The sequence below is a fragment of the Elgaria multicarinata genome, chromosome 9, assembly GCF_023053635.1.
Source record: "Elgaria multicarinata webbii isolate HBS135686 ecotype San Diego chromosome 9, rElgMul1.1.pri, whole genome shotgun sequence".
Classification (NCBI taxonomy): Eukaryota; Metazoa; Chordata; class Lepidosauria; order Squamata; family Anguidae; genus Elgaria; species Elgaria multicarinata.
The window spans coordinates 5,936,004-5,961,615 of NC_086179.1; the positions used below are offsets into that span (position 1 = coordinate 5,936,004).

The following is a 25,612-nucleotide window of genomic DNA, read 5'->3' on the forward strand; positions in this document are numbered from 1 at the left end:
TTCTTTGGTTTTTACAGGGATCCATGTATGCCTGTGGGTTGAATTTATAGAGTGCTTCAGGATGAGAAATAGAAATTCAGGGGATTATTAATGTGACAGGTGTGTGACACATCCGGAGTAAATAGATCATACTGTAATCTAAAGGACATGATGAATACACAATTGAAGGACCAGATTTCTGTTGCTTCAGTTAATGCGGGCGGAACTATCACTCAGATCTCCAAGGGGGTTGTTAATTACACTGTCAGTGGAAAAGCCCAAACACAAAAGAGAGAGAAAAAATGTCCAACAAGACCTCCAACCTGTAACGAATGGCCTTCATTGTTGTTTTTCAAGAGCATGAATAGAAAAATGCTTTCCTACTGCTTCCTGAATAAACAGGCTAATGCTGCCAGTGAAAAAGCAGAAGTTCCGGGATACTATCTGTGCGCGTGATGGCATTTTCTCTTCTTGTGGCTCATACACAAAAACGATGCAATCTGCAGTGAATCGCTCCTGCACAACCAACCTCCGCAGTTCATATTTATGACTCGCAGCTTGTGCAGAAGGCTTTCTCAGTACTTTCCCATAAGTTTCTGCTGCTACTAGTGCTTTGACTTATTCTATTAAACAGCTAGTATACTATTCAAGGAAAATCTGCTCGGTTAGGAAAACAGTTACTTCCATCCGTACTTATGATGTACTTTGCCTAGTTAAAGTTTTATTTGTAATGCTGTGTTCCAGTTTGGGCACTCCACAGAAGGCGTCAGGGTGTCAAACCTGGGACTCTAATAGTAATGTCTTACCAGAGGAAGAGGAACAGGGAATGGATGAATCTGCCTATCTTGTTTTCTCTGTTTCACATTTTTCCAGTCTTAAATTTGGTTCATAATCTCAAACTTTGAGGATTCTTTTTAGAAAAAGTTTGCATAAACATTAATAAGAATTTTTGCACATCTCTCTGAATACATGTAATTTTACGTCCATTTTTGCCTAATACCCACATTTTGGCGAGCAATTTTCTCAATATAATGCAGTTTTGAAAGTTATTTTTTCCTAATATACAGATTTGATTGGAGAAATCCATTGCAAACCCAGACAAGTGCTGAAAACGTCTGAGTTTTGGTTCATATAGTGGTTTAAAAGTGCAAAATTAGCTAAGTTAGCATTAAAATGCAAACTGAATGAGTTTCTCCCCCAACCCTAGAAAGGGTTGATGCCCCTGCTTTTGGCTACACTTCAGTACCACTGACGGGAGACGGCCAGAGTGTGGCATTGCACATACTCAAGTGACACAAGGGGTCAATGCGATTCAATCTCTTCCCATAAAGCCGCTTATTATGGCCTGACTTCTCACTGTGACCAGCCTGTTGTTCAGGCACTGACTGAGATGTTCTTGGTACAAGAGTTTTCAACCTTTTCAGACCTGGGACCCACCTTTACTCCAAACATGCATTTGCAGACCAACTTCTTCATTCTTTTCTAAATATTTGTATGATGGAAGTGCTGCTGCTACTGCAACCCACCTTAGATCAGGCTGGAACCCAGTAGTGTATTATTATTATTATTATTATTATTATTATTATTATTATTATTATTATATTTATTTATTTATTTATTTATATAGCACCATCAATGTACATGGTGCTGTACAGAGTAAAACAGTAAATAGCAAGACCCTGCCGCATAGGCTTAAAGCACTCTTAGGCTATATCTCCACCATCAGCTCCTGTAAGCTTGCCAGTTTCACTACTGGCACAACACCCTATTAACTTCCATGACTTGGGCCAGGCCTTCATGTCGCTATGCTGAATATATTGAGATTACAGGGAAGCGGCCATAGTTTAGCTGTGCTGCATGGTTCAATCCTTGACATCTGGCTGGAAAAACTCCTGCATGAAATGTTGCTGCCCATCAGAGTTGACAATACTGGAGTAGATGGACCAATGGTCTGATACAATACAAGACAGCTCCCTATGTTATTTATTTATTTATTTTATTACATTTATATACCGCCCCCCAGCCGAAGCTCTCTGGGCGGTTTACAACAATTAAAAATAGTAAACATTAAAAGTACACAAAAATTTTAAAAAACATAAAAACAGTGTAAAAACAACAACAGTATCCACTTAAAACAACAATTCTGGGGTCCATTAAAAACAAACTTAACGTTATTAAATGCTGCTTAAAATGCCTGGGAGAAGAGAAAGGTCTTGACCTGGCGCCGAAAAGATAACAACGTTGGCTCCAGGCGAGCCTCATCGGGAAGATCATTCCACAGTCGGGGGGCAACCACTGAAAAGGCCCTCTCCCTTGTTGCCATCCTCCGAGCTTCCCTCGGAGTAGGCACGCGGAGGAGGACCTTAGATGTTGAGCGCAGTGTACGGGTAGGTTCATGTCGAGAGAGGCGTTCCATCAGGTATTGTGGTCCCAAGCCATGTAGGGCTTTATAGGTTAAAACCAGCACCTTGAATTGGGCTCGGAAACATATAGGCAGCCAATGCAAGCGGGCCAGAATCGGTGTTATATGCTCAAATCTTCCTGTTCCAGCTATCAATCTGGCCGCCACATTTTGCACAAGCTGCAGTTTCCGGACCGTCTTCAAAGGCTGCCCCATGTAGAGGGCGTTGCAGTAATCTAATTTGGAAGTTACCAAAGTATGGACAACTGAAGCTAGGTTATCCCTGTCCAGATAGGGGCGTAGCTGGGCCACCAACCGAAGTTGGTAGAAGGCACTCCGTGCCATCAAGACCACCTGTGCCTCAAGTGACAAAGATGGTTCTAGGAGAACCCCCAAGCTACGAACCTGCTCCTTCAGGGGGAGTGCAACCCCATCCAGAACCGGTTGAACACCCCCCATCCGATCAGAGGAACCACCCACCAGCAGCATCTCAGTCTTGTCTGGATTGAGTTTCAGTTTATTAGCCCTCACCCAGTCCATTGTCACAGCCAAGCACCGGTTCAGCACATCCACAGCCACACCTGATGAAGTTGAAAAGGAGCAGTAGAGCTGCGTGTTGTCAGCGTACTGATGACAGCGCACTCCAAAACTCCGGATGACCGCACCCAACGGTTTCATGTACATGTTAAACAGCATGGGGGACAAGACCGACCCCTGTGGAACCCCATACCGAAGAGTCCACGGGGCCGAGCAATGTCCCCCAAGCACCACCTTCTGGAGCTGTCCTGCTAAGTAGGAGCGGAACCACTGCAATGCAGTGCCCCCCACTCCCAGCTCAGCCAGACGTTCCAGAAGGATACCATGGTCGATGGTATCGAAAGCCGCTGAGAGATCAAGGAGAATCAACAGAGTCACACTCCCGCTGTCTTTCTCCCAACATAGGTCATCATACAGGGCGACCAAGGCTGTTTCCGTGCCAAAACCAGGCCTGAAACCCGACTGAAATGGATCCAGATAATCAGTCTCATCCAAAAGTGTCTGGAGCTGTCCCGCCACCACCCGCTCAAGGACCTTGCCCAGGAATGGAACATTTGCTACCGGCCTGTAATTACTAAGATTTTCCGGGTCCAAGGAAGTTTTCTTTAGGAGTGGTCTCACTACCGCCTCTTTCAGACGGTCTGGGACCACTCCCTCTCGTAGAGAGGCATTAATCCCCTCCTTGGCCCAGCCGGCTGTTCCATCCCTACTAGCTTTTATTAGCCAAGAGGGGCAAGGATCCAGAGCAGAGGTGGTTGCACGGACCTGTCCAAGCTCCATGTTCCTATGACACTGCTGCTACTGTAAGTATATGACCCACAAACAGCATCATCTGATTGCCTCACATGTACCCACTCCATTTCGTCGAAAGCTGAAATGTTCCACAATAAAAACGGTACTCTGCTCTTGAAGCTAGCCAGGCTGCCAGCACAATGTACGTGGATGTGATCAGTTTTCACAGTTTCATGGGGGCAAATGTGATATTGCAGAAGTAGGGTTGCAACCCAATAAATAAATATAGTTTCCCTATTTGAACTCAGTGGGGCTTACTTCTGAGTAAACATGTATAGGATTGGACTCGACACCAATTTCACAGAATGTTCAGATGTTTAATCAACATATTTGATAATCAGGGATGTGAGGCAGAAAGTTTTCCGCCATTTTTTAAAATGTGTTATGTCATAAAATTAATCAATAACATACTGAGCAAGTATGCTACTAGTCAAATTAGGCAGTTTAATTGTTAAACTTGAATCAGTCACAAGCAGAGCTAGGCGACAAAGGGTAAAATCCAACCTAAACCCTATGTAGAGTAGACTCACCAAAATGAATGTGATCTGAGTTAGTCACAGCTAGCTGAAGTCTCATTTATTACCATGGGTCTCCTCTAAGCAGGACTTACGCTGGATTTTACCCATTAATGACATATCACACGGCTCTTTGGGCAAGCTAAAATTAGTATGTGAACAGTTTTAAATGTCTCCCACTTATAATTTAAACATGTAAGGAAAGCTTATGCTACTGAGTTGTCATCTTAAATTATTTTAAAGCAATGCCATAAAAATACATTTACAAGTAAAGCTTTGCATTTGGTTGAATTAAATCACATTAAGTGCACTTCACTGAACTTTCCCACCCAAATAATTCAGTTCAACTACTTTTGGAGGGTGGTGTGAGAGATATTTATACAGCACATAAACAGAATAGCATACTTTTAGTATGGTTTATGAAATAAGTCAAGTAAACATGCTAAACCAGATCGCAATAGGTTTAGGGCATCAGAAAATTTTGTGGGAAAAACACATCACTGGCAGTAGCGAGACTGTCAATACTTTGAATGGGGAACTGATGCTGGGTTGCCAGCCAGCATGTATACAATCTATATGAAAAATCCTAATCACGTAAAAATTATATATCCACTTCTGAGGACCATTGTCCTGAACACACATTGACCCTGTTCAGATGACACACTAGACATGATGGTTAAGCATTTTGAATTAAACTATGGCTTAGAGAGTCATGTAAACCATGACTTACTGTGTCATGTGACCCATTACTAACCATGGTGCCTAAATAAACATGGTTTAAACATGCTCACTAACCACTTGCTGAAAAAGGGTTAGTAGCCTAAACATGGCTTAGTGTGTTGTCTGAACAGACCCAATGACCCTAAGTGGTTGAGTGTGAGTTATTGTTGAACTGTGGGTTGTTTGTTGAACTGTGAGTTACTGTGTTGCCTGAACCCGGGTCATTTTCACAGGTTATTACTCTTAATATAACAACTTGCAAAAGGCAGGGGGGAAGGGGGGCACCATCAAAAGAAGTGACCTGTTTTTTCTTCTTCCTTATCCCTCCGTAAGTGAAAAGGCTAGACACTTTTTTAAAAGATCATTGATAAAATGGAAGATATAGACAGCCTCGGGTGGGTACAGCAATTTGAATAGCACATAGATGGAATTGCTAGCAGAGCATTGGCTGAGAAGAGGCCATTTTATTCCCCGTGTCCTCACACATGTAGAGCCCGAGATACACTCATTATACCTACCACCACAAAGTTGAAAGTGGCCCCAAATTATAAGAGCTTATTCATTCTAACAACGGGACACCCTGGGTTGTAAGGAAAAGACATCACTACCAATAAAGGTAAGTTATCATGAGCAGCTCACAAGGGAGAACAATTTCAAGTGCGCCATCATTTATCATTTTGGCAGCTATTGCGAGTAGGAAACGCAATTTTTCTAACGTGGTATCAGACATGTGACATTCTGATTAAACGGCAAGGAAATGCAGCACCAAATCACTGTAATAAAGTGAGATCATCCATTTATTGTGTCCCAGCTAATCATTTGTAAAACTGATGGTTCATTTTTTATGGCCTTTTGTGGGCAATAGGGGAAGACTTAGAATATTATGCTTAAGGGAAAAGAATGATTTATCTATTTACCAACCTGCTGGGAAGCTGTATCTGATTTGGATTATACAAAGGTTTCACATGCAGAAACCCCACCAGAGCTTAAGGTAAGAGGGCAAATATACTGAAAAGATTAAAATTTGTGACAAAGCAATCAATTGGCTAGACTCTGGCAGATTTCACCCTTATTCCACTCTCCCCCCTCCCTTCTGCGTACACATCACCTTCAACATGGTATTTGTTTACATTTCTACAGGGACCTGTCCCAAAGGTTTAGGGCCAGTAACAATGCTTCTGACTGAACACAGGGCACGATCCGGCCAATATTATGCCCCATAAGCACATGTAGAATTAGCCATATCATAGAATAGCAGAGTTGGAAGGGGCCTACAAGGCCATCGAGTCCAACCCCCTGCTCAATGCAGGAATCCACCCTAAAGCATCCCTGACAGATGGTTGTCCAGCTGCCTCTTGAAGGCCTCTAGGGTGGGAGAGCCCACAACCTCCCTGGGTAACTGATTCCATTGTCGTACTGCTCTAACAGTCAGGAAGTTTTTCCTGATGTCCAGCTGGAATCTGGCTTCCTTTAACTTGAGCCTGTTATTCCTTGTCCTGCATTCTGGGAGGATCGAGAAGAGATCCTGGCCCTCCTCTGTGTGACAACCTTTTAAGTATTTGAAGAGTGCTATCATGTCTCCCCTCAATCTTCTCTTCTCCAGGCTAAATATGCCCAGTTCTTTCAGTCTCTCTTCATAGGGCTTTGTTTCCAGACCCCTTAAGCCTAGCCCACTGAAACCATTAAAATGTCAATTAGGGTTGTCATGAAGTATCAAGGAGGGGCTTTCATGAAGATGAACATCTGTGCTCCACATCTGTAACCAAGAATTAAGGCAGGGAGCACAGGTTCATTTGCACATGCACACGCAAACCAGCCCATGCTGGTCCCCAGGAGAAAAAGCTTGCCTTAGGGGGTGGGATGTCATAGAAGACTCCAAATACACAGGTCCTATGCAAGTGTCATATCCAATGCATGGTAATCCAGTAGACCCAGAGATCAGACAGGTGCACTACTGGCCAAGCACAATCCCAGTTACCTACTACCGTTAGCCTCATATGCATAAATATTTGTCTATATTTCGCCCAAGAAGTAATTGAATATAATTAGGGAACATTCAGAGTAAAATCATGGGAGCCATAGCAACAGAATGGAAGGTAAATGGAATTAAAAAGAAAAGGAACACTATCCTTATTTTATTTTTTTAAGTATGCTGATTAAGTTTTGACACCTTTATGGCCCCTGAGATATGGTCTGAGTTAAGAACAGAGCACAGCTCCTATTATAATTGGAAGTAAATAGTACTTTGCCAACTCATTCTTGACTTAAAAAAAAGACAAGATTCCAACTCACTGCTTCACTGATCCTTTCTAAGACTATTGCTAATAAATTAGGGTGTCCTACCACCCTTTCCTGGTAACCCTGCATCTCAATAAAGCCTTGCAAGGGATTTAATTACCAGTTACATCATTCAGTTCACATTTAATTAAGTAATTCCCTGCCCACCCCTCACCTTTGGGTAAAACCATGTCCACTGTAGCGCTCATTACTATCACTGTGATTGTCCTCTCCCAAAGTTATTTGCCTTAAAAATAACAGTAATTTAAATGTTTCATCCAAGACAAACACAGCAGCTATTAATTAAAGCACAAAAGCACCCTGTCAGAAATACTGAAGAAAACACACTGGGATGTTTTGAGTAAACAGAACAAAACAAGGGTGTTCATACTTATCGGTTTCCATCAGCTCCAAAAATGACTATGCTTTTTGTTAATGGTGGATTTTATCTTCAAAATACTGAGGCTGTAAAGCAACAAAGGATGCATGAATGCATGTGAACCAACGGCCTGGTTCAAACAAAGGGCACCCGCTTGATCCAGATGTGATGCCGAATCCTGGTTTCACACTATGCGAACAAACCGTGTGCTCAGTTCCCATCCAACCCCTCCCCATGTGTTGTGGGGTGTGTGTCCTCTTTTGATCCAGGGCCCGGATTGCTCCCTGGACCAAGCCTGGCAGCCCAGATGACATCAAGGGGGCCGGGCTCCTCTCCATCCAATGACATCATTGGCACCAGTTGTTACCCAGTTGTTTTTACATGCAGAAAGAGGCATGGAGCTCTGTGTGTCTCTCAGCATGGAAAGTGACTGACTGGTGCTTGCCGGGGTGGTGGTGGTAGGAAAGGATTCAGCCAGCAGCACGCTTGCAGGAGCCGGTTCCTGCAAGCACCAGCCAAGTCAAGTGGCTCCTTCCCATCTGCATCCCAATTGGGGCACAATCTGAATGGGAAGAGTCAACTCAGCCCAGGTGGAAAGGAGCTGGCTCCTGCAAGCGCTGGCCAAAGCGGAATACTATGAGAAAAGACTTGTCTTCTGATGGAGGAGCAGCAGCATAAAGGGGGATCCCTTTGATATCTCCAATAGGAGATAGCATGGGGGCTCCTCTCTGCCATAGGGCTGAGCTAGTGGAATCATAGAATGGTAGAGTTGGAAGGAGCCTGTAAGGCCATCGAGTCCAACCCCCTGTTCAATGCAGGAATCCACCTCAAAGCATCCCTGACAGATGGTTGTCCAGCTGCATCTTGAAGGCCTCTAGTGTGGGAGAGCCCACCACCTCCCTCGATAATTGGTTCCATTGTCGTACTAATAGTCAGGACGTTTTTCCTGATGTCCAGCCAGAATGTGGGGAGGGGCTTTGGGAGGACAGGGGGCAAAAGCCATGGAGGATACTCAACCCTCTGCGGGTTGGATTAGGCCCCCGTACAGGCTGGATTAGGCCCACAAGCTGGAGTTTATCCTCCCCTGCCATACATTACTTTAGCACAAAACCAGAACTTGCCAATATATCCAAAGTGATGAATTATGTTTTTCATTTGCTCTCCAAAGCCTAATTGCAAACCATGACTGAAAGGAGGTTCCAATCCTGGTTTGGCACACAAGTGCAACTTGCAGTTTGCCAGTTCAAACATATTGAGAAGGTATGGATTATATCTGTTGTTAGGGTAGACCTACTGAAAGTAATGGGACTCAAGTTTAGTCATGACTAAATTTGGATAAAACCCCTAGGATTTGCAGCCAAGGGGAGACAACTAACTGAACTGGAGTGGGCAAGTACAAGGCAAACCATGGTTTGGTATTTCGTGTCTACTAATATGGTCCTACTATGCCCAAGGAATCACTGAATTCAGCAAACACCTGAGCTGCCATGTTGAGCTGAACAGGATAACAGCTCTGCACCAGCTGCTGAGGCAACGAGGTGGCCAGGGTGAGACCTTGGCACCCAGATTAACAAGAGGAATGAGAAAAACACTGTACCTGCTAAGAGGCTGAGAAGAACTTTGTGAGGCAGCACAGTAAATGGGGAAACCATGATAAACTTGGTTTTTATTTTGAGAAGATGCTGGCATGAAACGTGTCTGTGACTTGTGACAATACGTTTATTGTAGGGATGCTAGTTACACTTTCCCTGCAAAATTCTGAGCATGTATGAAGGTGGAGAAGTTCTAGTGTCCACCGCTAGGTTCCGTTCCAGATTGATTTAAAGATCTGGTCCCATTCCCCATGCATTGAAATGTTCCCTTTTTTCAAGACTAGTGGAATAACACCATGCTGGACTATCTATTGCTTTCCCGTTCTCTTTTCTTTCTGCTCTTTCTTTTTTTGTTGCTCCTGCTTTGCACGGTTCCATTGGAGATTAAGGAATCCTTGGGCCCTCTGACTCACATCACTGTATCGGTAGCTATGAATTTCTCTTGAACACAATGCTATAAAGCTATGCAATTAGGAATAACTAGAGAATTTAGGAAGCTTTTAACTAGATGGGCTAATGGAGGCTGTAGCAAGATGCAGTGCAGGGCCTATTGAGAACAGAGTATTATTATATTCTCATTTCTTTATTCACATTAATACAATATCATTTCCTCATTTGTTCACCGTTTCTGTATGCTGTTGATTATCACATCGCACTGCCCTAGATGGGCTTTCCCTTGACGTTCCTGACTAGTTAATTTGGGGCTACAATAATAAATCTGCTCTTGTATTGTGTATCAATAAGCCGTTTAATTAATTTCAATTATTATCTGGAGTCACTGATCTTCACTGGCTTTATCCACTAGAATGCAAATTTGAACCTTGATTAACAGTCTGAAAAAGCCCATCATATCAAGGTGATGCACGTTGATGTAAAAGTTGCATTTGTGGTGTTCGGTGTGTGATGGTTTACCCATACACGAAAGACATGCCTTGATGAACACGCATGTGTGAAATAACACTGTCTCTTGGGAATGAGGTACAAGGGGGAGTATAAATATCTCACAGTTGTTCAAAAGTCAGATTTGCTATTGCAGTCATACCAATTTTTGTTCCGTGAACTCCGAGGTCCTCCAGCTGTTGTGAAACCAGCTCTTGCAGCCAATAAGCTCCCTCAGTAATTTCAAGGCCACAATTCTAATTCTAATCGTGCTCTTCTGAGATTAAAGTATTTCGGGAAATCCTAAACGCCATTCCCGTTTTAGGCTACGGGAGGCAAAATATTAAACAAGAAGGGTCACAACAGAAACCAATCTCAAACTGGAAGGCAAGATTTATGATTTGGATTATCAGGGCTACAGAACCTGTGGCACTCAAGATGCTGCTGAATTCTCAAGCCCCGTCATCCTTAACCATTGGCAACACAGGCTGGGGGTGATGGGAGTTGGAATCCAACCTCTGGAGGGCCACAGGTCCCCAAACTCTGATTTAGATCCAATCCATACCCCTCATGCTTGGTCATCAAGCTCACATGGCCAGTTAGGCTCACAGCAACATGGAAACGGTCAGCACGACTCCCTTCATTTCAAGTGCGCTGTTTCAGATGCCAGGAAGTATAGATCTCATCACCTCTCAATCTCATCACCAACAGCCAAAGCACAAATTAGGTCAGACCTCCAAAATGACTGAGAGTTTACTATCCTAATAAACCCTGACCACAAATGTGGAAGAATTGCTCAATGCCTTGCCTAAATTATCTTCTGCCTCTGAGTGTCCTACCTGGTCCATGACCACCAGTGAGCCATGGGATGAAGGAGGAGCGTGAGGAATCATAGCACAGCTAAGGTCGAATGGGTTCCTTGGGTGTAGTGAGGGATCAAAATCCTCCTCCTCCTCCTCCGAAGAGGTCTCCTCTAGGCTTGGGTCAGATGGGAGCCTGACCCCTTCCCCTGACAAACCGGAAACTACTGCTTGTTCTTCAAAGAGCAACTAACAATACACAAACAATATGCAAAATCAGGGTTTTGTATACCTTGCACATAAATAAGAGTCCCAAAACTGTAACGTGTATATTCTGCAACCTGAATATTGCCTCACAATTGCCATTGTAGTTTGTCATATATGCATGGTTGCCATAGTAGTTTGCTTTGTATAATGTAGTCTACTTCTGACAGCTGTGGAGATGCAAAGGGAACAAGACACTGAAGCCCCATCCTTTGATCCTTGGAGTTCCTTGCGTTGCCCACCACTCTGTTGGTTTATTTGGTTAAAGTTTATAATCCACCTTTCTCCTCAGGCACACATTTTCAAAACTATTGCAACATTAATATGCTTCGGATGCATGTGAGGGCGGGTGGGTTTTTTTTAAATGAAAGTTGAGATTTTCAGAACTCTTGAGTTCTGTGACCAAATCAGATTCCATGGTTGCACTCCATTATCTGCAGAATATAGAGAGAGCCCATTAATAGAAATATAACTTCTAAATCGCATGAGGTACTGGTTCCCCTCTACTCAGCACTGGTCAGGCCTCATCTTGAGTATTGTGCCCAGTTCTGGGCACCACACTTCAAGAAGGATGCAGTCAAAATGGAGGGGGTTCAGAGGAGGGCAACGAGGATGATCAGGGGTCTGGAAACAAAGCCCTATGAGGAGAGACTGAAAGAACTGGGCATGTTTAGCCTGGAGAAGGTTGAGGGGAGACATGATAGCTCTCTTCAATACTTAAAAGGTTGTCACACAGAGGAGGGCCAGGATCTCTTCTCAATCATCCCAGAGTGCAGGACACGGAATAATGGGCTCAAGTGACAGGACGCCAGATTCCGGATGGACATCAGGAAAAACTTCCTGACTGTTAGAGCAGTATGACAATGGAACCAATGACCTAGGGAGGTGATGGGCTCTCCCACCCTAGAGGCTTTCAAGAGGCGGCTGGACAACCATCTGTCAGGTATGCTTTAGGGTGGATTCCTGCACTGAGCAATGGGTTCAACTCAATGGCCTTACAGGCCCTTTCCAATTCTCTGATTCTAAGGGCGGAAGAGAAGTTGGTTCCGTTGATCTCATTAGCTGATAAATTGCCATTTCCCCCTACCAATCTAGTTCTGTGTTTTCCCCTCTAATATTGTAAACTCTTCAGGGAGAAAAGTATTTCTTACTATGGGCTTCTACAGCCTTGATCTTGGATGCGAGTTGTAGGCACGGCAGTAATATAAATGAGCTTCAATTTACAAGGACGAAAAATACAAGTTTTGATGGAGCTTTTTTCCTCCTAAACAAAACAAAGAAGAACTCCATTATTTGTACTACTCTCCTGAACCTTGAAATTAAAAAAATCCCTTACTAATTTAGTCCTTTCCCATTTGATGAACATCTTTCTTTTCCTTCTTGCATCTCTAATGGAGCTTAAAATTAATATGACTTTTGCGTTCAAGGCATAGATGGTACACCGACGCCCTCGTGATGAGGGAGAGGTTCTACAAATGGACCAAAAAAGTTAATCATTTCGTATCTACATCATGCTTTTCGAATGAAAAGGAACAAGGGACTTCTATTATTATCAATCATTTATATAGCGCTCCTAATGTGCAAAAAGCTTTTGTACCATATTTATTTTTCTATCCACACTTTTTAAAAAACAGAAACTGGCTGGGATAATGGTTTATACAAGAACATCCGGTTGACACCACAAGTTGACAGGGGAATTTGTTTCATCTTATTGCTTTTTTTTTAGCAGCAATACTTTTATATCACAGAATGCTTCATAAGAACTTTAAGCAGTTTTACTTCAGTTTTGCAGAACTTGGACTTAACTAATATACACACTGCTTTCAGGCAGTAGTTAGTCACTGAATCATTGAGGTTTTCTATATGAGGCATTTGTTATGCACTCATCATTCTCCATGCATGGTTATTTACCAGTTCTTTAGATAACAATGAGAACTTACAGTTTTATGTGTGTAAAGAGCACTTTCTGAGAGGTTAAAAAAAAGAAAGAAAGCAGGGAAAATGTGGTATTTGTGAAAGTGAAACAAAGCACTTTTTCACTTGTGTATTAGCACTATTCTGCTATATCACAGTGCCACCTAGAGCTTATATAATGGAAAAGCAAGAAAGGAAATGCTCTTCATATAATGCTCAGATCTCAATTCTGTGATGGAACTGAAAGTAGATATAGCAGATTAACAGCCTCGTATATTAAAGGATTTTGACAACTGGAGATTCAGTCTAAGGTAAGGGTGAGAGTCTCATCTGGACAGGCTTCTGAAAATCATTCCTAAAGCCAGCTGAATTGAGAGTTCGCATAAGGCCATTTGAAAATTATGACATAATGTTGTACCAAGTCAGACCATGAATCCATCTATTCTGGTGTTGTCTACTCTAGTCTTCTCCAACTGGGCATCCTCCAAATGGGAGTTGCACTACAACTCCCATTATTCCCAGCCAGCACCCAGCTGGGGAAGGCTGGTCTGCTCCAAGTGGCAACATCTGGCTGTCCCCAAACTGTCTCCCAACTCAAATAACCTGGATGGCCCTGGCAACAGCAATTTCAGCTCCCTGGGTTGAAATTGCTGATGGTGAATGCCAGGTCAGTGAATGGTAAAACAACAGCTATCCAGGTCTTGATCCTGGATGAGCACAGCAAGTTGGCCTGTATCACAGGGACCTAGTTGGACGAAGCTGGGGATGGGGGAAAATCTCTCTCAGCATTGCCCACCAAGGTCCTCTGTCCAGCAGCAGGCAAGGTCTGGGGGGCAGGGAGGTCCATCAGGATTCCATCCCCCTGATGAGGTGCCCTATCCCACAGTCTGCTAGGTTTGAGTGTGTGTACCTGAAGGTCAGTGCCCGGGACAGAATAGGGATTCTGTTGATGTACCGTCCACCCCCGCCATATTCTCCCTTACAAGCCTGCCCGTGCTCTGAGATCTTCAGGGGAAGCCCTTCTCTCGGTCTCACCACCATCACGGGCATGCCTGGTAGGAACGCGGGAAAGGGCCTTCTCAGTGGCTGCTCCAGGGCTCTGGAACGCCCTTTCCAGGGAAGTTAGACTGGCTCCCTCCTTGCTATACTTCCAAAGATAAGCAAAAACGTTTTTGTTCCAGCAGGCCTTTGGGGAATAGTCTGGGCCTCTGCTTAGGTGTTGTTGTTTTAATTATTTTTGCTTTAATAGTACAACAGGTTTAATTAATTTTTTAACTGTTGTATATTTCTATTTATATGTTTTAATTGTGTATGTTAACTGTAAAATTGTCTTGAGTCCCAGTATTGAGAAAAACGCAGGCTACAAATCATCATCAACAACAACTATCTGGAGAAACACAATACAGCTGCAAAAATAATTCACCAACAACTGGGCATCAAATTCAACCTTATCAAACAACCTACACCATACTATACATACCCACCCGAAACCATCTTGGAAAATGCAGATCATAAAATATACTGGGACAGAACAATTCATACTGTCAAAACAATACCTTGAAACTGACCAGACATAACGGTCATAGACAAAAAAGAAAAACACATATACCTCATCGACATAGCAATACTGAATGACAAAAATTTTGTTGAAAAGGAAGAGGAAAAGAGAGAAAAATATACACCACTGGACATGGAAGTCAAAGAACTATGGCAACAGGAAAAGGTCACAATTATTCCATTAGTCACATCATCATCTCTCCAACATCGCCAGCAGTGTTTTGCGCCCTCAACCACTACCAGATACTTTCCCCCTGGAGATGCTACGGTTTGAATGTGGGTCCTTCTGTATGCAAAGCACCTGCCCCAGCACAGAGCTACAACCCCTCTCCAAAACTCATTCCTTGGAAAGGTCTTTTTGCATGTCTCCATAAACTCATATACATTTGTTCAAAGCCAAAATGTCAGGCTGGCAGAGGATATCCTTTTGAGAGAGAGAGAGAGAAATAGTTTGTAGGTGATCCCCAAAACAAGGACCTGGGAGCACCAGGTGACAGGACAAAACGTTAGCCTAAAAAGCTTTTGGACCAACCAGCTCTGGATTCAAGGAACAGGACAGAATTCTGTGTGTGTCAAAGATAATTCTGTTGGTAGGTCACCACAGTCAACAGCTTGGGAGTAATAAGGAGGAGCCAAATGAAGAATCACTCTGCATATTCTAGCCTTAATCAGTAACATTTTAGAAAGAAAAATGGAAAGCCCAGATTTGTTTTAATCTTCCTTTAAAGGGAACTTGTATTTCTTAGATTCAGGAAGGTTATACCATTCTTAAAGGTCATTGTCTAACTTGTCCCATTTTAACTTTTCTGCAAAGAACACCTTAAAGTCACATCATCTAAGGAAGTCATTGCTTTAAGTATCACTGTGTTAGTTTGCTAAAGCAATGCTAAAGAGAGGCAAACGTGTTCTTTTGAGAAATGAAACAAAAAATATCAAAGAGGCCAGGGCTAAAAGTTTGGAAGTCTCACTTTAAAGTGCCGAATGGCCTCAGGGGTATTGTTTTGTTCTCATCCCTGCCTTCTGCTGCATTCCTCAACTGCAGCAACTGTCAATCACCATCAACCAGCTTCCCTCTCAATTAAATGGAAGAATAATGTTAATGAGACCACAGCATTCAGGATTTCAAGGGCACCAATGCAGCACACTTGAGGCCATGTGGAAGGCAACAGAGAAGAAGATCACTTCCATTTTGGAGGAATCTTCAATGCCACAGATTTCTGTGGCCTAAAGAATAAAGTTTATTCTGTTCTTAAATCGAGAGAAGAAGATCACTTCCATTTTGGAGGAATCTTCAATGCCACAGATTTCTGTGGAATAAAGTTTATTCTGTTCTTGAATCAAGAGAACCCCCATAGCATGAGTCACAATATTATATTGCTCTTAAGCTTAATACAACATGGGGATGAAATACATTTACGTTGCTGGAATGTTGTAGACCTGTATATTAGGAGTAATATTAAAAGCGACAGCCAGAGTCCCCTCTAAAATTAGTGGAGCCCAACTGCAACCCCTGCCAGCTCATCTCACTCCTACACCAACCCCAGCAATCTCCACTTTCCAATACTTTTCAGGTAAACATAGTGACCTTGAACAAGTCCCAGATACTACAGGTGGTGGACGTACCTGTGGTTTTGCAAGAGCTTTTCTTGGCCCTGTGCATAGCACAGGCAACGGGATGCCTGCACATCAAACATGTTAATCACACAGCTGTAACTGCCCAATACCAAAATTACCGAGTCAGGCACTACAGGGACACAAACTCTTATTATTGGCCTACCCAGATGAATTTTAAACGAATGTTAAGATGTTGTGATTGTTATTTTAGTATTGTATTGGTTTTATATGCTCTTTTAACTAGTTTTATCTATTACGTTGTATTTAATGTTGTTCCCCGCCTCGATCCAGAGGGAGAGGCGGGTGAGCAATAAATAAATTTATTATTATTTGACTTCCATGGCCAGTGGTGTATATTCTTCTCTCTTTTCCTCTTCCTTTTCAACAACATTTTTGTCATTCGGTATTGCTATGTTTTATTATTATGATTGTTGTTGTTGTTGTTGTAGTAGTAGTAGTAGAAAGGAGGGTTCCTACAAACTATATCTCTAAGCCGGATCAGGGAATTGCATTTGATCTGGCAGAATGTGAAATAAAACCAAGGGACTTGCTGAAGCAATGAATCAGGTGGATGTAGTCACCAATCAGAAGTTGCCACCAAATTCCTCTCTTGATCAGAACTCTCTTGGAAAAAGTTAAAATACATACACCTGACTAACCCCTGCCTGACTGCACTCTCGTTAACACCACAACCACTTCTCTCTAACCTTCCACTGCTTGTGAGCAATGTTGTACTCCAGTATTAGATTATTGAGCAATGGACCTGACATATTGACTTGATAAGATACCAAGCTGGCTCCACTCTCTGGCCAGCAACCCACTCCAATACCCTCTTCTGGTCCAGCCTTTCGTGTTCCATATAAAGCTATGATCTTAATGAACTGTCAGGGGAGAGTTGGAGAGAAGGAAAGGACAAGGGATGAAATGATACTATTCTCCACTTTGCAAAGAGGAAGGAGTAGTGATATCTATTGACGTAGGGCTGTAATCCATTTCTAAGCCACTAACAACACCACAGAACATGTAACCCAACGGACAGTGTATTGTCTTCACTATACAGGCTAAAGTCTTCAAGGTCTTGCAGATGCGACTCTATGTCACAGTAAAATACTCCAAACACTGTTTATTTAAATTGTCTTTAGCCTTTTACATTGTTTTAATTTTTCTTTGTTAAAAATGTATTTCTTATTTTAATGAATTGTTGTAAACCACCCACAGAGCTTCGGCTATGGAGCGGTATAGAAATGAAATGCATAAATAAATAATAAAGACAAAATAAGGACTTGGTTAAGGGCCATTTCACATTTTATACCAAACAAATCTGGGTTTGCTACCAAGTATACAATCCACACAGAGCTGCAGCCAATCCTGGTTCACTGACAAGTATATGTGTATTGGTCACATCCACACTGTATGCTTAAAGCACTTTAGGTACACAGCAAAATAATGTGATACGGAGAGGCCCTAGAATGCTCGAAACGGAACCAGAGTGTTTTAGCATGAATCTAGATCTGTGCTCCATTCAAACCTTATTCCCAGAACCCCTCAATGAAATGGCAACACTTTCTACAACTTGGTATGTGAGGATTTCAGAGAAGCATCTTAATTGTATCAGAAGAGCCTGCAACTCCATTAATCATATTATCCTGAAACAGCTTATCCATGCTATTACATCTTTAACTGGAGGTGTCTTATTGTTCTTTTCAATCAAATATTTAGTACTGCAGTAATTATGCTCTCAACGAACTGCTAAATTAAAGAACTAAATTAGCAACATGCCTAAAATGTCAGAGAGAAAAATCTAATATCTCTGTTACTAGAGGGTGCAGAAGCAGAGATCCATCTGGGAGGCTGCCACAAACACGGAAGAACATTTGCTCAGAATAAAGGTAAGTGAACTTGCGGAGGTGTTAAGCAGAGCAAAGTAAATTATCTGCAGCGAGTCACAATGTAAATCCCAAGAGAAAGCCCTATCAGGTGAAGTTGACTCTCTTCCAGGGAGTCACTTCCTATGAAATATATTCTTGCACTTGGTTGAACAACAGCTGAGAACAAAATACTGCATCTGACAGAAGCATGGCAGGCAGGCAGCAGAGCTTTTTCGGTTGTGGCACCACGCCTGCTATTATTTATTTATTTATTTATTTATTTATTTTATTTATATAGCACCAACAATGAACTTGGTGCTGTACAGAATATACAAATAAAACAGCAATATCCTGCCTAGAGGCTTACAGTGTAAAATCACATTAAAGCATATTATTATTATTATTTATTTATTTATTTATGTAGCACCATCAATGTACATGGTGCTGTACAGAGGAAAACAGTAAATAGCAAGACCCTGCTACATAGGCTTACATTCTAATAAAAGAAGGGGGAAGAGGTTACACAAAACAGAAATAAGGGAATAACCATAGCAATGAGAACAGTAAATCAGGCTAAAATACCAAAAGCTATGGAAAACAGATGAGTTTTCAAAAGCATTTTAAAATCTAAGATGTGTCATATGATTAGATCCTTGAAATCAATGTGACTTAAAAGTGTTTAGCTTTGGTTACATCTTGCCCCCAAATCCATCTGTCTGCAGCTATAAAATAAAAACTCATTTCAAAACAAGAAAAACAAGGGCAGATCTACAATAAAAAGAAGTAACAGATGATTTCTCAAATGCTTGCTTTAAAAATGGGTATTGCAAACCTTCCCAAACCTCAACAAGGAGGCACACCAATGTGCCAGCTCCAGAAAGCACCTCAACATTAGCTAAGCACCATATAAAACTAAAATCTTATAAACAAGCCCTGCCCTACATGTTTTCAATCTAAAATAACGACACCTACGAAGTGGGGCAGGAAGGCACATTTACGAAGAAGACAAAAGTGCAAAGAGGAAGCGAACTGAAAGGTTTTGTTCATTCCTAGCAGACTTCGGCCATCTATACCTTGGTCTCCCTTTCCGTCGCCCTCGTATTCTTTCCCCCATCTGTTACTCAGTTAAACCCATCGTTATTTATTTAATTTGATTATATTCCAAGGTTCCTTCCCTTACCCAAGACCCACCACTTAAAAATCCAAATAAACGGTTTCAAAAAAATGATGGGTATTAATAGGTTGAGAGTTTTCTTTTGAAACATACGATCTCTAAGCTGAAGGAACACATCCGTGAGGTAAAGCACACGGCATGCCACGTAGGCGTGATCGCACTAATCTTGACAATTGCTTCTTCACCCGTTTCCTGCCCACCACTCCCATCTGCTCACAAATGCATCAACACATCAATGTTTAGGAAAGATTCAGACACCCACAAAGCCAATCCCACCTGTCAGAGCTATGCTGCACGGTGCGCTCTTCCAAAAGTGTTAAGGTTATCCTCGAATTATGAGCACTCAAGATGAAGCTGATAACAATTCAGTATAAGAAAAACATCAAAAAATAGTAAGTTGCTTTGCTCCCAGAAATGCTGTGCTATTATAATCCCCTCTCTGGCCTCGGCACGGGGCTCAATGGGATGGGGCGGGGGGGAGGTATCTATGGACAGACAAGCTGGACGCAGACAAGCTGGAGCGTGTTCAGAGGAGGGCAACCAGGATGATCAGGGGTCTGGAAACAAAGCCCTATGAAGAGAGACTGAAAGAACTGGGCATGTTGAGCCTGGAGAAGAGAAGACGGAGGGGAGACATGAGAGCACTCTTCAAATACTTAAAAGGTTGTCACACAGAGGAGGGCCAGGATCTCTTCTCGATCCTCCCAGAGTGCAAGACACGGAATAACGGGCTCAAGTTAAAGGAAGCCAGATTCCAGCTGGACATCAGGAAAAACTTCCTGACTGTTAGAGCAGTACGATAATGGAATCAGTTCCCTAGGGAGGTTGTGGGCTCTCCCACACTAGAGGCCTTCAAGAGGCAGCTGGACAGCCATCTGTCAGGGATGCTTTAGGGTGGATTCCTGCACTGAGCAGGGGGTTGGACTCGATGGCCTTGTAGGCCCCTTCCAACTCTGCTATTCTATGATTCTATGACAGCATTCACAACCAATATTCTGCAGTTGGGGTTATTATTCTTGGGGTTATTATTCTGAATTGCTAGCTAGGATGACAGAGGAATTCTAGGGAGCTTTTGAGCAGGCACTAAAAACTTGGTCAATTGACCAGTCAATAATCAGTCAAATAACGTCAAGTCATACTCTGGAAGCATTACTTTAATAAAAGAGAGAAATGTGCTAATTATTAAAAGTATAGCCTTTTAAATTTCTCTAGAGCCTAGTGCTTCCTGCAAGCTTTTAAAAGCACTGGGCCATGCAACACGGAGGCTCATTTTCCCAATCACAAATGTAACATACGTTAGGATGCTCTTGATTCCTGGGCTCTTGTGATGACAGCTTGCAGGAGTTTGTTTCATGCTTCCTCCTGAACTCTATTTCTATGATTTGTATAGGAGGCATTTATATGAACAATAATACCCTATTTCTTCGATTCGAAGACGCACTTTTCCCCCCATATAAACATCTCTAAAAATGGGGTGCGTCTTAGAATCGCGGGTGTGTCTTAGGGTTTTTTTTTTCTGTTGGTGGTAGTGAAATTAGTGTGCGTCTTACAATCGATGGCATCTTACAATCGAAGAAATGTGGTATCAATGTTTATGGCTATTTACAGGGTAACGTCAGCAAACAACAAGTCCCTGCTGTGAAGAGCTTACAATTGAGATAGTAAAGCAGGCTTCTCCAACCTGGCGCTCTCCAGGTGTGTTGAACTACAACTGTCATGCTGGCTAGGCTATGCTGGGAGGTGGGCTCCAAATGGGGGAAGGCTGATGTAGCAGGTATTTTATTTTATTTATTTATTTATTGCACTTATATACCGCTCCCATAGCCAGGGCTCTCTGGGCGGTTTACAGAAATAGGGAGAAGGGAACCTGCAGAGATAGGGAGGGGGCAAGGAGCCCCCATTCCTGCCAATACTATCGTATTTCTTCGATTCTAAGACGCACTTTTTCCCCTAAATTAACAGCTCTAAAAATGGACTGCGTCTTAGAATCGATGGCGTCTTAGAATCGAAGAAATACGGTAAGAGGAAAAGAGGGAGCTCCTGCAGCAGCCTTGAGCCATGCGAGCGAGGAGCTGGTTGGGTAAGCGCCTGGTTTTTTGTTAGGCAAATTTATTCGTAAGTCCCATCGATTTCCATGGGACTTACTCGCGTGTCGTCGTCCCCTGGTGCAGAGACAAGTAAAGAGCGGGACTGGAGAGTTAAGTTTACTCTTTGTTTCAACGCCCCCCCCTTCTTCCCGCGCAAACGGCAGTTTCTTCTCTCACAGAGGGAAAAAAGAAAAGGACACGACCATTAGAAGAAAGCGTGGAGGGGGGGGAGGAGGTTGGCTGGGCGGTGAGGGAAGTATTTCTTTGATTCTAAGATGCCCTTTCCCCCCCAAATTAACATCTCTAAAAATGGGGTGCGCCTTAGAATCGATGGCGTCTTAGAATCGAAGAAATACGGTAGACACCGTCAAATAACAGGCAGAGAGTTAACCAGAATTTCCGGTCCTACATACAGACCGTTTTCTTGGTGCAGACTGGATTCTGCTTCTGGGCAAAGACTCATTTTGTTTGTCTTAACCACGGTTTCCCTTGAAAAGGTTAAAAAAAAAAGTGCCATATGGAACCTTAATTTAAATGGCCTAACGTCAGCCTTCCCCAACCTGGTGGCCTACAAACGTTTTGGACTTCAACTGGCATCAGCCCAAGCCATGGTCAATGGTCAGGAATGGTGGGAGTTATACTCCAAAACATCTGGAGGGCAACAAGTTGGGAGAGGCTGGCCTACATCCCTGAATGTACATGAACATCAGAAGATCATAAGAAGCACCATGCTGGATCAGACCTAAGGTCCATCTAGTCCAGCACTCTGTTCACAACCAGCTGTTGACCAGGGACCAACAAAGCAGGACATGGTGCAACAGCACCCTCCCACCCATGTACCCCAGCAACTGATGCGCGCAGGCTTCCTGCCTCAGATACCAGAGGTAGCACAGTACCCGAGGCAGTAAGCCTGTGTGCACCATCCTTTGGGGACAAGGATCTAGCTTAGACTGTCCCTAGCATGCAGGCTTTCTACAGGGAGTTCCACCCTATGTTTGAGGGAACATTCAAACCCTCAAATCTAGCCAGAAGTGGCTGTTGGCCAAGAAATGCTTGACCTGCTGATTTGGATGAATGCATAAGCCAGCAGCCTGCAACAACTTAAAAATTAAATGGATGTGGTATATAGAAGGGAGCTCACAATATCCAATTGTCCAAGCTCCCGTTATCAAACCCACTTCATATTTTGAGAGCTATTCACTAGCTGTTCATGGAAGGAACAATGACACCAATACTGGATATCGCCCATTGGGATATTTGGTTGTTTGTCCCTTTGTTGTCCGGGTTCAGCTATGCAGTGATATTTAAGAAAGAGACTGGCCAGAACCATAGAGCAGCTCCACATTAAATATTTCGGAAAAGAGCCAAAAATCAATTCTCTGCCGGAGATCTCAGCATGCATCTATCCAGCAGCTATAACCGAAGCATGATGACAGGAAAGACAAGTGTTTTAAAGCTCTAGCATTCTCATAAGAGACAAGAGGAAGTCCTAACGTCAAGAACAGCCAGGTTGAAATCTGCTGATGCATCTTTCGATAACTGAGCAAGCACACCCCTCTACCTCTTCAGATTCTATTAGTACAAAGCAAAGGATGCTGCTGCTGAGGGCATTAATACCCTCGAGGCCTCAGTAAGTTTCAAACAAGACAGAACCCTCCATATACTAAATGATGTTTCAGAAAGACACACAAAAGATTTCGTGCTCTGAATGCAAATCCATACAGTACTGTCAAGGAGAGTTTTACACACGCAGTCTCTGGAAAACCTGAGAACAGAAGTATAAATTCTGCATTGTGCACATTTACACTGTTTGGTGAATGCAAGTCACACCATATGAGGCAGCAGAGAGCAAGTGTCCACACAGAAGATGGTGTCCAATGCTCCTTCAGCTCCTACAGTCCGGACACACTGAGGATTCCACCCATACCAGGTCACCACATAAACTGTATGTGATTCCTGTTACTTAGGAATCTTTTGGGAGATTCAGGTCATTCTGTGGCTTTACAATTGTATTTTTTTCCTGTAATCTTTGTATCTTTCACATATATTGCATTATTGTAGTTTGTTAGCACATCTTAAATTACAGTCCACACATTAAAAGTGCCACTAGGATACATGAAAGAGAGTCACATCCCATTTCCTTGTCCTTAACCCACAGCAGCCAAACCTGAGGAACGGGGGCAGCAAAATTCACTACCAGATGGCATCACGTTGCAGCACAAGTTTTCCTAAATCTTTCTGGGAGGGGAAAATGAGAACTCTGTTTTACATGGCATCTCAAACTCTATGTACTCACTGTTACCTAAAATCCAGTAAACCTCTACTGCTGTACCTTGAATACTGACTAGGAGCCAAATGTCCCAAATTACAGGCAGATCATGGACTTCCAAAGCTTGTGTTAGAAAGAAGGGGGTGGGTGGGAGGTAGCACTGCGAACTGTGTGTGTTTTTGACTTTCTTACCTGCAAGACATCCTGAATCTTCACCCACACGTCTGCCATGTCATATAACTTTATGTCCCCATCATACTGACTGGAGGGAGAAGCAACAGTCTGCTGAAGATGCCCCAGGACAACGGCGTGAGCAGCAGCGACAGCATTGAATTTGTCAAAGAGAAGTTCCAGAAGCTCCAGGAGTAACCTAAAAATCATTTTGAGAAGGAAGTAAGTGTTTCATCACTTAATTCTGCATTCATTTCAAGGGTACTAAGTTAACAGAGCAGCATTGCAACAGTCCTTCCAGGACCCCAAGCAATGAACCTAGCCACTAACATAGCAGGTAAGGAGCCACCGAGTCAGGAGGAAAAATGGAATCGTAAGGTAAGAGAATTCAGTGGTGCCATCTTTCTCTGGGTATTCTATGTAATGCTTGAACATATGCACTCCATAACTGTGAAGCCCTGACTACCAAATGATGCCAACTGTATCAAAGAGCCTGGCCACTTGTAATGGAGTCAGTTTCTGAGACAAAATACACATTTCCAACTCCCGGAGCACTATCTGAAAAATAAACACACAAATATGGGGGGGGGGGATGCACTGGGTTCCTTTATGTGGCCTGTTCCTTCCTTTCTGGCTCATATTCCACTGGAAGTCCTAAGTGTTTTTTAACAAAACCAGTCTGAAGGAAAACAGGAAGTAATGTATATTACCAGACTGTCCAGTTTCTGTTGTATGTCAAAATGTAAAAGATTTCCAGAATTTTGAGGCTGAATGTTTTCAACCTTTTTCAGCACCCTGCTCCTGGCCGCCAGAAAACAGAACTGGAAATTTTGGGAAGAACTGAAAGTATGCAATGTTTATTTTGGGATCTAAACTTAATTGGCTGCCTTATGAACATGCTACACATTGTAGGTAAAATGTCATCTTTGGTATATTTCTGAAATGCTTTAGTTTTATTCGTATACTCAGTGTCAGACATGGAGCAGGAAGCAGCAACCCTAAGGTACCTAAGCATAACTGAAAATATTGTATGAAAGAACATGATACATCAAGCTTGCTGAAGCTCTCAGTTCGAACAGAGCCTGGATGAAACCTGTGTGCACAGCTTTGAATTCCATGGAAGAAAGGCAAGATATAAAGTAATACCTTAGGTTTTGCCCTTTTGGAAAATTGGGCATGGGGGAAGAATTGAATATAGAAACCATCTTAACTTGGAAATAGATTCCTCTCTATTTATTTAATCATTCATTTATTATTGTATTTATATCCCTCCTTTTTTCCTCTTCCAAGGGACCCAAGGTGGCATACATGATCCACCTCCTCTCCATTTTATCATCTTAACAGCCTGTGAAGATAAGCTGAGAGTCAATGACTGGCCCAAAGTCACCCAGTGAGATTTACAGTCGTCGGTCGAGTAATAACCAGAACGAGGATCTCCCAAGTTCCAGTCTAACAATGGCTCTCCGTGTTGTCAACATTACCCAGAAACAGAAGACACAGTACAAAACACTGCAACACCTCTTTACCAGAAGTGAGCCAAGTATAAAATCCACAGTGTCAAATAATTATATACCCTTGAAAATTCTACCATCTCACACTCTTTTTCTCAGTCTTTTGAAAGACCGATTCATTTTCATTTATATTTCCATGAACCTCAAGAACTGAAGGTCTGCGTGGATTGAAATATGCTTCTCTACTCTTTTACATGTTTTTCCAAGAAAAGATCAGTTTCTTTCACATGGTGCAGAAGATGGAGGAACCTTAACCAGGCAAAATGAGAGTAATACATGTTTATAGTATATGGTAATTGTACCTGACTGAAA

The 25,612-nt window shown here is 42.7% G+C and overlaps 1 protein-coding gene across 2 annotated transcripts in view; it reads right to left on the reverse strand.

The window, feature by feature from the left end:
- EXOC4 (exocyst complex component 4) overlaps positions 1–25,612 on the reverse strand; it is a 525,908-nt gene that overhangs the window by 426,610 nt on the left and 73,686 nt on the right. For both annotated transcript variants that reach the window (XM_063134612.1, XM_063134611.1), the window contains exon 7: positions 23,811–23,988. In XM_063134612.1, the coding sequence (XP_062990682.1) occupies positions 23,811–23,988 (178 nt within the window). The remainder of the gene's footprint in view (positions 1–23,810; positions 23,989–25,612) is intronic.